The sequence below is a fragment of the Photinus pyralis genome, unplaced genomic scaffold (assembly GCF_008802855.1).
Source record: "Photinus pyralis isolate 1611_PpyrPB1 unplaced genomic scaffold, Ppyr1.3 Ppyr1.4_unclustered_Scaffold1716, whole genome shotgun sequence".
NCBI classification, from domain to species: domain Eukaryota; kingdom Metazoa; phylum Arthropoda; class Insecta; order Coleoptera; family Lampyridae; genus Photinus; species Photinus pyralis.
In genome coordinates this window covers 55,768-66,473 of record NW_022171068.1, presented here as the reverse complement: position 1 = coordinate 66,473, position 10,706 = coordinate 55,768, and the positions used below count along the sequence as shown (strand labels likewise).

The 10,706-nt window shown below is 36.8% G+C and overlaps 2 protein-coding genes across 2 annotated transcripts; one reads left to right on the top strand and one right to left on the bottom strand.

The window, feature by feature from the left end:
- The first annotated feature begins 994 nt into the window (after positions 1 to 994).
- On the top strand, positions 995 to 2,354 carry LOC116181702 (protein-tyrosine sulfotransferase). Its single transcript, XM_031502111.1, has 2 exons — positions 995 to 1,173; positions 1,771 to 2,354. The coding sequence occupies exons 1-2, from the start codon at positions 995 to 997 to the stop codon at positions 2,333 to 2,335; spliced, it is 744 nt and encodes a 247-aa protein (XP_031357971.1). The 3' UTR covers positions 2,336 to 2,354.
- A 7,016-nt stretch (positions 2,355 to 9,370) lies between these two features.
- LOC116181701 (probable serine hydrolase) lies at positions 9,371 to 10,410 on the bottom strand. Its single transcript, XM_031502110.1, has 2 exons — positions 10,243 to 10,410; positions 9,371 to 10,196 (listed from the first exon to the last, which is right to left on the bottom strand). The coding sequence occupies exons 1-2, from the start codon at positions 10,384 to 10,386 to the stop codon at positions 9,393 to 9,395; spliced, it is 948 nt and encodes a 315-aa protein (XP_031357970.1). The 5' UTR covers positions 10,387 to 10,410; the 3' UTR covers positions 9,371 to 9,392.
- Positions 10,411 to 10,706: the final 296 nt, after the last annotated feature.

Sequence of the window (10,706 nt, the reverse complement as noted above, 5' to 3'; positions counted from 1 at the left end):
GATTGGAGAGGAATTTTGTGTTTTATTTAATAAGTGTAATAATCCGTTCTTCTTGATATTACTGTCTTTTCATTTCCTTCACCTGCAAAGATATTCATTTACATTGAATAAATGTTCTTAATTCTGATATTCAGTCCAATTGTTATAAATTTTCATCTAAAAAGGAAAGATGTTCTCATAAACTCATAATACTTGTAGGGATTTGTTTCTTACTAGAAACAATCAAATTCATATTCATACTTAGTTTTTATATAGCTAATTGTACTAATAAAACGTTTAGAAAATAGTCGTTCACAATATGTGTAACGCGCCGGTAATTTGATTGCTCACTAATATGATATTGCGGTGTACGCCACTCATGCCTACGTGTATTGTGTGTTGCCAACTTTTTGACGCAAAATGGCGGCCGAACTCCTATTGTCGTCACTGTTTCTATAAAGTCACTGTAACATAGCCACGACTACAGTGCCCTCTATCCGTGACCACCCATTTTGTATGGAAAGCATAGGGCTAATAGCGGTCCATGTACTATAATTATGGTCTAAGGATTTGCGACCTTCTTTTGTAATGGGGTTGGCACTTGAAAGTTGTTGCGTAATGTGAAATTGGTTAAAAATCGGGACATCCATTTGGTTGGTTCGCAGAAAACCGATACAAGATTGTCCGGATGCCGTTTACGGGAAATTGACCCTGGATCTGAAATATTTAAAAAGTTATTTGAATCCATGACTCAAAACAAAGCCGCTATAGCAAAAATAAACTATATGTCTAATTTCTGAACGATATGCAGAAGAAGTGTAGTTAGCGCGTTAGGCTTTTAATTTTGTTGCAATTTCAGGTGTAAAGTAGCTTATAGTGGCGAAACTGGGCGACTAATTGAACAGCTGCGCCAATTTTCCACCTAAATCGTTTATGAACAAATTAAGCGAAATTGATAAATGGCTCTGAGAAGTTGAGAACAGAATTGCAGCCCGGGGGCGATTATAGAGGATTCATGGTTTTAAGCTTGAAACGGTTCGTGCATCGAGAACGCGGGTTTAATATTGTGTACGGTAAACCGCCACATACTGCAGTCTGGCTATACGAACTGGAAACTGAAGCAACTGAAAATACATTGAAACTCGCTGACCTGTGCCGTACATCATGTCGTTACAGCGAGATAACGTTCGATTTGTATGACGGGAAAGAAACAATGCGATGAACTTCAATGGTTATTGTTACTGCCATGCCTAATCGCATTATCCCTCCATTATTATTATTAACTTGTAGTTTCTGTGTTTCATAAATGTCGGAGTGATGACCCCATTAGCGGACGGCAAAGTGAACGAACTTCTTAGATTTATTTGTGTGAGAGATTTAAGGACTGTCGTTAAGTAACGACTTTTGTTTTAAATTGCGGAGTTAATACCCCTTTCTTATTTTTGCTGGCAGACGTTAATGCCTACGATGTGCTCTGCTTTTACTGGCAAAGAAATATAGCCTAAAATTGGAACAGCCTTACAAATCGAGAAAAACCGCAAATGTAGTGATATAAACAGGAAAATATACGGCGGGCAATTGCTGTAGTTGCGACCTAACCGCAAATTCGCACGAAATCCAATCATTAGGACGGTCCCTACCAACATTGCGCAATAAAAGCAAAGTACCTGGTAGTAAACGTAACGTTCTTCTTATTGCCCTCATACACGTAAACCGAAATCGATTCTAATTTGTAATAAATCGTCTTCACGATCGACAATCGAAACTGAATGTTCCTTTTCTTATTTACAGATGCGGACAAGAGACGCGAGTGATACCTCGTCTTCTTCAGCTACGGTACCACTGGTTGAAGTCGGAAAAGGAATCGCTTCGTTTGGAGCAGGCCGGCATTACGAAGGAGGTGCTGGATTCTGCAATCGCCGCGTTCACCTTGGAGATAATCGCGAGGCACGGCGAGCCGGCGCCGAGGTTGTGTAATAAGGACCCGCTTACAATTAAGATGGGCACTTACGTGGTCGAACTTTTTCCGAACGCCAAATTTGTGTTCATGGTTCGCGATGGACGCGCCACAGTCCATTCGATAATATCACGGCAGGTGACAATTACCGGGTTCGATCTGAGCAGTTATAGACAGTGTTTAAGAAAGTGGAATACGGCCGTGGAGGCCATGAACGAACAGTGTAAAAAAATCGGACCAAGTAGATGTTTAAGGGTTCCCTACGAACAGTTAGTTTTGCATCCGAGAAGTTGGATGGAAAGAGTACTTAAATTTCTCGAACTGCCTTGGAACGAAACGGTTCTGCATCATCAGGACTATATCAACAATGGAATTAGTTTAAGCAAGTATGTCATTTGAATTATCTAGACTCTACTAACTTCTACGATAGTGAAATGCTGTTCCGTAGAAGTTAGTAGAATCGACGTAGAGATTAAAATTCTATAACGCAATAGCGACGATAATGAATGCACGAATTCCAATAAGTTTATGAATAGATCCGAGCTCCTCGCGCAGATAATGATTGACGCCATTACATTTTGCGGCTAACAATAACAAAAATGCATATCCTTAGAAAAGGGGATCATTAAAGCTATGTTTTGCGCATTGCTGTTATATATTGAAAATAAAGTTCGTCGTCGGGAAAGTTTCGCCTAGGCAATATCATACATTGTTAACTAAATGTAACCTGAAGGTATAGAAATTCATTTAATATTCTACGCGATGAATACCGACATTATAATCCCTTGTTTTAATTTCCTCATAATTGCGTTTAATTTGACGTGCAGAATTACCCGTCGTTTAGAAATGCTAGTCTTTCTATTATAGTTATGAAATTGCAGTTAATTATGATCGATCCCTGCTACCAGTAAATGCAGGAGGAAAGTTGCAGGTTTGATATTTTGCCATCGATTGACTCGGTCTTGTTGTGCTCATATTACATTATACGCAGTCCTCGAGGCCAAATATTACGTTTCGAATGCGAATTTGTATGGCACGATGCACAGTATATAAAATGAGATGTTGAAACAAATAAACAAAAATTTAATAAAAAATTGTGTCAGTTGAAGACCTTATGATCCGTGCATCGTAAAGGTATACTTATAAAGACATATTTTTCGGTTTGATGTACAATTAAAATGATGTAAGGTATGATGACATATTTAATTAAAGTCAATACGCTACTTCCTTTTCCCAGGGATGGAAATTTTTTAATAATCTGTCAAATATTCGTCTACTTAAGAACGTTTTTGTGCAAATGTGAGATTCAATTATGTTTACATTATGATTGGAAGTTTATTTACTTATTTATTATCCCTCTCTTGTTCTTGGCTCTCAACAGGCTTGCGCCCAATTACAGAGTGATCCGCATAATGCTTTTTAGAGGTGCCTCTGCAGAAGGTCTTAAGTTGTTCTATACTACTCCGGTATTTACCTTACGAATTAGGAAAACCTAATTCCGAGTAGCCGGCACAATACTCGAAACTGGTCTAAGGTAATTCCCATCTCTGCCACAGATGACAAATTCACCTCAACCCAGGTGTAGAATGTATAGACAGATAGAACTTGTCAACGTCTTGTCACGTCACATTCGATTGTAATAATTGATCTGAAATATATCCCTCACTTTATGATAACCTTGGATATTGATTAGACCGAGGCCTACGATTCTTACAGGCCGGAGCGCTCGAAAAGTCACGTGACGTTAGGAGTCATATGAAATACATTACGGCTTATGGAAAATCCGTGCGTGGCTCCACTATTTATTTTTGTACTCCGGATCCGTTCAACATAGAGCCACGAAATTTCAATGAGAGCTTCTCAATAGTACACACAATCAAATTATGGTGTTCGTTAATTTTTAATAACACCAAAAATAATTAATTTTTAGGTTTAAAGTATTGAAGATAAAACGATGTTAGTAAATCCGCGTTTTTCTATCTTTACATCATCATATTTCTTTTTCTAGGAACTATATCATTATAATCCTTTCGGTGTCTTAAACTAGAATGATATGCGCCTCCAATTATGCGTATATAATGCCTTATCTCGTATTAGTATAGCTTTAACAGGCCCTACAAAATCGCGCATTTATTATCCGCGCAGAGAAAAATTCAACATGCTAGAAACTTTTTTGTTATTGCTATAATTGTATCACATATATCGAATGAATTGTGGTTAAAGGGCACAAAAATGTTCTTCAGAAGGCATTTTTAAGAAATGGTCTCTTGTTTCCTTTTTTTCAGCAACTGAAGTAAATAGCGCGATTTCAAGAATAAGTGAACGCGCAAAGGAATTATGTTTCAAATAATTGTTAGTAATCGATTTTCAAATTGTGTTTGTGAGATTCAAATTTACATTAAACTTATAAAATTAAAGATATTATCAGTCAAAGGTATGGAGTATATCTTATATCTTCGTTAATATGAATTTTGCAGTACATAAAGTATTTTAGTTATAGGTACCTACTATTGTGAAAGTGAAATGGGAAATTTGTCTTGTCCGCCTATGAGGCCTGGTAAGTATCGTAGGCTTTCATCTTCATTCTATGAATAAATAAAAATAACCTTTTGAATAAGGAAGTTTAAAAAAATATCTTTTTCTATCCAACTTACAGCAGTTTTAGTAAAAAGTACAGCTTGTAAGGAATAGGCAGTGCCGGACTGGCCCAGGCCGCTAGATTAGATTTCAATAAACACTACAAATATAAAATTAATAATATATTTTAAGAATATAGACACAGTCATATTTTAAAATCCAACAATCAACTCTTAATTTAGGTAATATAAAACTGCCTATTTGACTGACATCAGTTTTTTCAATTTTTTGTTGTCCTAGTCTTGTCCCTTAAATTGTTATTCTTACATTTTGAATAATTACTTAGTAGGATGTTGGCGAATGTTTGCAAACTTTTTGAAATGTAGTATTTAAAACTATTCTGACATTGGTCCCAAATTTCATCATCTACTTCTAAATTCTTCAAAAATATTTTTATTAATAATAATTTTTGGTTACCGCATGATAAAAACAGTTTTTCTATGATATATCCTCCAATAAATATGAGTACCTACCTTGACATCGTTTTCAGAACTATTTTGTCGTTTTCTAAATCTTAGAATATTTCAATACTTAGGTATATTTAACATCGAAACAAAATCTATGATGCAAAATACTCCTCTGGAATGCGCCTTTAAGCGCAATAAGCTTAATATTTTTAATTTTATAAGTTTAATGCAAATTTGAATCTCACAAATAAAATTTCTTAAAATTTCCTTCTGAAGAACATTTTTGTGCCCTTTAACCACAATTCATTCGATATATGTGTTACAATTATAGAAATAACAAAAAAGTTTCTCGCATGGTGAATTTTTCTCTGCGCGGATAATAATTAATGCGCGATTTTGTAGGGCCTGTTAAAGTTATACTAACACGAGATAAGGCATTATATACCCACAGTTGGAGCCGCATACAACTCTAGTTTAAAACACCGAAAGGATTATAATGATATAGTTCCTAGAAAAAGAAATATGATGATGTAAAGATAGAAAACGCGGATTTACTAACATAGTTTTATCTTCAATACTTTAAATCTAAAAATTAATTATTTTTAGTGTTATTAAGAATTAACGAACACCATAATTTGATTGTGTGTACTATTGAGAAGCTCTCATTGAAATTTCGTGGCTCTGTGTTGAACGGATCCGGAGTAAAAAAATAAATAGTTGAGCCGCGCACGGTTTTTCCATAAGCCGTTATGTATTTCATATGACTACTAACGTCACATGACTTTTTCGAGCGCTCTGGCCTGTAAGTATCGTAGGCCTCGATTAGACTCAACTTTTGGCATATGGTTACAGCTATCTATGCTCATATTAAATATCATACAATTCGGTTCATACCTAACGGAAATGTCAAGGTCCTTATTTTTTGGCCTACAGTAGCAATTCACGAACTCCGATCTACAAATTTGATAAAGAATCCACCTACAAAATTTCATCGTAACCGGTCCACTCGTTTTCGAGATATCGTGCTAACGGACAGACGGACGGACGGAGCAAAATTATAAACTCGCTAGGAGTTCGTTAATAAGCGTCATAACACCTTCGTAATACTATTAACATTATAGATGACGTATGCGCAATACGCTTTATATCTTACCACTGCCAAGCCAATCACAAACCACTACTAATTTACTTTCACGAACTGTGGCTGCTAGCCTATTAACATTCGAGCGTTTTGTGACGTTATTTTCTTTACCGCTTAATCTTTGCTTTTTGAATTACGATGTGGAATCCTTCTCGAATATCATTATGCGAACTCTTACCTTTATATAGCAATCTAGGTGTTCACATTGTAACCCGATCCGTATTTGTGATATAGCTTTCTTTTAAAACCTTCCCGTCTAGATTTCTGTTGCGCGTTTTCTCCCACTTGCTGTTGGCGCGCGCAGACCTTGTTGAAGAACTCGAATCGATCTTGACTTGTACTTGAGCTACACGCCATTACACTTACTTGACATTATTGTCTACCTTTTTGGGATATTATTTGTGGTGTTTGTATTAAGATTAGTGGAGTTTTTTTCTTATTATCTTACTTTCAACTTCGCTGATGCATTTCTGCGGATTTATCTTACAAGTTTAAGGCCGTTTACGATATGTTATCTTTTTACTTTAAATAATCCATTTCAGGCTACTTTCGTACTCCCTGAGTTTTCTTACTTTTTATTTTGGAGTTACCAATTGCTTCCTGATTGTGCATTGATATTTCTAAATGGAAACGCGAATTTCCGATTTTCGATATTGTGCAAGAGAATTCCATTGAAATTTCGACGCCATTACCAGTCAAAAACGCCCTGCATATTTCTACCTTATGGACTGAAGAATTACCGCCATTTCGTGCGAAACCGATGATGACCCAATTTTGCGAAGTTCGGTGACCTACGATTGATTCCTCCGAAACGCAAATACCTAAATAACAAGACGTGTGGAGTTGGTACTGTGTAAATTGTTCGTATGTATTTGTATACAGAGTTACCGATTACGTTTAGTTTTGTCGTTAGCGAAGTTTAGATTAACGATAATATCACCTACGATCGACATCATATTTGTGTTACTCCGATACTTAGATTTGTTAGTTTACTGTATTTTATCCTTCATATTAACTACTTTTGTTTGTGATCTAGTTATATAATTGCCGAGACTCGAAGTAAATTTCTACAATTTTAATTAACGTTATGTATTTTGCTCTGAAGAACTTGCTCGTGTAAGTTTGTTTTCATTTGAATTGATAAGATTGCTTTGTCATTGAAGAGAGATTCAGTTATTTGTACATTTTATAGTATTTTTTCCTTAAGACTTCATGTCACTTTTTGATATCTCATACCGATTGTAAAAACCAACCCTTAGTCGAACCAAATGTTGTTTTGTCGTAAAGTCATTTGAATTTTTGACTCTTTAGTATTAATTGCAATTCTACGTATAAGAATAACCCTTCGTGTCTTACGTTAACCATTGGTTATGCGATATATTGTGCAACGCGAATCATTACCCCTCATATTTTTTTGTTTGTGTGTCTGTTTGTTTACAGATTTGCAGTTTCGCGTCCTCTGAGCTCAGAAGGTTGCGACCGTAGTTCAAAGGTAAATTAAGTTGTTTTCGTCGTTTTTCCCTTTTAACGTTTGATTACATTTTGGGTTTTGATACTAACAAGTTGTGATTATTACTTTGTTTGAAAGTCACTTAATGATTATGGCTCCGTTGTTTCTGCGGAAGCCCTTTTGGATAAATACTTTCCCCGACTACGTGTTGGTTTCTCATTTGTTTTTATTAGCGTTTATTTTAAATTCCCATTTTGATATACCAGATCTATATATTCCAGTGTCAGATTTGTGATATTTTGAAATCATTGTATTAAAGTATTAAACCACCCGCATTTATGACATCAAATATTGTTTGTGTTTCTTTCCCCATAATTGTGCATTCCTTCGAGTTTAGTAAGACGAAAACAAGGATCTCTTAGTCTGCCTTGTTTATCCCTTTAGTAAGTATTCTCTCTCTCTCTCTAGATTTATCAAAGGCTAAGTGGCGCCTATCCGGATTACTTTTACTGTTTCCTTCCCTTTTTGGCTTATTTGTGTTTGTATAGAAGAACCCCATTTTCACCCCGACCCACCTCTACTTTGCCTGAGCTTACCGTGTGCTTATCTAAGGTAATTTTGTCATGTTGGCCCAAAGTGAACGTAACAGTTTCATATAAACGTTACGAAACTAGCATCCTATAAGTGTTTTCAACACTAACATCTATGCAGGAAGATAAATGATCTCAGGAGTAAATCGATAAATACCGATCGTTTCCGTCAGACAGATTGTAAGTAAATTTTATTTTCATACTTTCACTTCTAGACATCACATAATACGTTTGCAGGTTGTCTCAACAAAATCAATGCAGAAACAACGATTTTGGTACATCTGGTCCATACACAATATGTAACTGAAAATCCCTCGGAAAATCCTCAAAATTTATGTCTTAAGTTAAATCGTTTGCATGTTTTTCGAATGAAATCAGTGAGTAAATATCAATTTTACTATCTGTTTGTCAAACGAAACTGCAATAAATTCAAATTGAAATTGTGCTTTTTCATTACGAACAAGCCAATCTGTCAGGGTTCTTATCCTGGCTAAACCCAAGTTATTTCTGTTAGACAGGCGTTATTCCGTTGTATATTTCTCGGCATGCACTAATAAATGCGCTTTAGGAAATTAGGGCATACTCCTTTTTTTTCTGTAAATTTGATTTGACGCTCTCGTATTTTTAATTTTACTCTCCGGTACGTATCTGCTCGAAACTAACAGCGTAAATGAAATTCATTAGATTTTTGCGACGCGCTTTTCTCTTTATTTTGCAGCAAAGTTGTAGCTTGTAAATAGTTCGAATTTCGCCCAGAATACCTACTTGACGTTATTGCGGAAAATTGGGTTAGATTAAACTGGGAAGCGCGCTCCATTTTCAATTACTTTGAAACCACGCCGGGCGGTTATTTAAGCGCGTGCATTCGTCAAATTATAATAAACGTCTGCATTTCCACCTAACGGTGAAATGAATTAATTAATTCGCTTTATATGAAGAAATGTACAAAAACTAGATTTACAAACAAAATTTAATTTCACAATTTTTAAAGCACACACTTGGCTTGCCCAAATTACATAAGACTCTAAACTGCTGGGGTTCGTAAACACACGTAAGTTTAATTTAAGATTTAAGGTGTTTGTAATTTCAACTCCAATACTACTTAAACCAAATCTATAACGGGCTGTAGGTACATTAACTGAATTATGGGCTCCCGGCGGTAAAGACACTATGAATATTTATTTGAACTATAAAAGTTAACATAAAAAATAGTCATTTCCAGGTAGGTATTTCAGATCGACCAATCTTCCACATCGTACCTTTCAATGAACGGATTAATCAATTCCGCCACTGGCTCGGGATTATTTAAATGAACGTGATGGGTACCTTCGACCGTGTGAATTTCGAATTTAGGATTAATCTTCTTGAGAACGTTGTAAAATTCGTGAGTTTGAGTTAAAAGTTCGAATTTCTTGGTTACGACGGTTCCTAGGCAAAGAAGCGTGGGGCAAGTGAACTTGTCGGTCATCTTCGTTACGTCCCCAGCGTATTCGAGAAACGGTAGGAGTTTTAATCGCAAGTCGCGCGTGAAGTAGAATTCGTCGGGTTTAGTCGTGGATCTCGCGATGTTCCGTTCCAAGACGTACTTGCAGGTCTCCAAGGAGATGGACTTGGCGGAGTCCGCGTGTAGCCGCCTTTCTAACTCGTTGTAGGGGTAACTCGGCCCTTCCTGATCCAAGCTTAGTAGGTGATCGTACTTGATGAACCGATCCACGTTGACGCCCAATTCTGTAATATTCAGGAGGTCGGTGAGCGGCCTTAGGCCCTCGATTGCGATTAGGAAGTCGACAGCTTTGGGATATAAGGTCGCGTAATTGTAAGCGATGGTGCCGCTGATGGAGTGTCCCAACAGTGACACTTTCGGCCAGTTGAAGTATTGCACAACTCGTCGCAGAAACACGATATAGTCCGACCAGTAGTAGGAGACACCGAGCGGGAGTTTTGATGACAACCCGTGGCCGGGAAAGTCGATCGCCAGGTAACCCAACTCGGGTTTAAGGAGCGGGATCAGTCTATCGAAGCTTCCGCAGTTGTCCTGATTGTAGAGCGGTAAGAAACAATTGCAAAATTGTTTAACTCACCTGCCACCCGTGGAGAACCAAAATTGGTCTCCTATCCTGAGGTCCCCACCATTTTCCCGCGATATGGCCCCAAGGAACGGGAATTTTGATTTCTTCCCACATTTGCTTCAATTTTGAATATCCTCTTATGCCCCTCAATAACATTTTGTACACTGGAACGGGTTTTTATACCGCAACCAACTTATCACTTAAGTAGACAGTCACCTGCTAAACAGAATTACATTTTTCCATATACCATTGAATAAAAACACTTTTTATTCAATGCAATTCTATTCAATGCTTGTACTTAGACTTTACCTTGAAGTCTAGTTTATCATAATGTGTGGCCTTTCTAATGAAAAACTATTAAGTACACTATGGTGATATAAACACACTATATGTGCACTATGCGCATCTACAGGCAAAATTAGGTAATGACAACCTCGAAAATCTCAACTGTCACATAGCATTCGGTTGCACAATGT

What these genes read in the sequence shown, in the direction of transcription:
- LOC116181701 (XM_031502110.1), bottom strand. Translation starts at nt 10,386, where the DNA reads ATGTTATTGAGGGGCATAAGAGGATATTCAAAATTGAAGCAAATGTGG. An exon ending in TGGTTCTCCACGGGTGGCAG is followed by an intron (nt 10,197 to 10,242) that starts GTGAGTTAAACA and finishes CTCTACAATCAG; the next exon opens with GACAACTGCGGAAGCTTCGA.
- LOC116181702 (XM_031502111.1), top strand. Translation starts at nt 995, where the DNA reads ATGGTTTTAAGCTTGAAACGGTTCGTGCATCGAGAACGCGGGTTTAAT. An exon ending in AGCGAGATAACGTTCGATTT is followed by an intron (nt 1,174 to 1,770) that starts GTATGACGGGAA and finishes TCTTATTTACAG; the next exon opens with ATGCGGACAAGAGACGCGAG.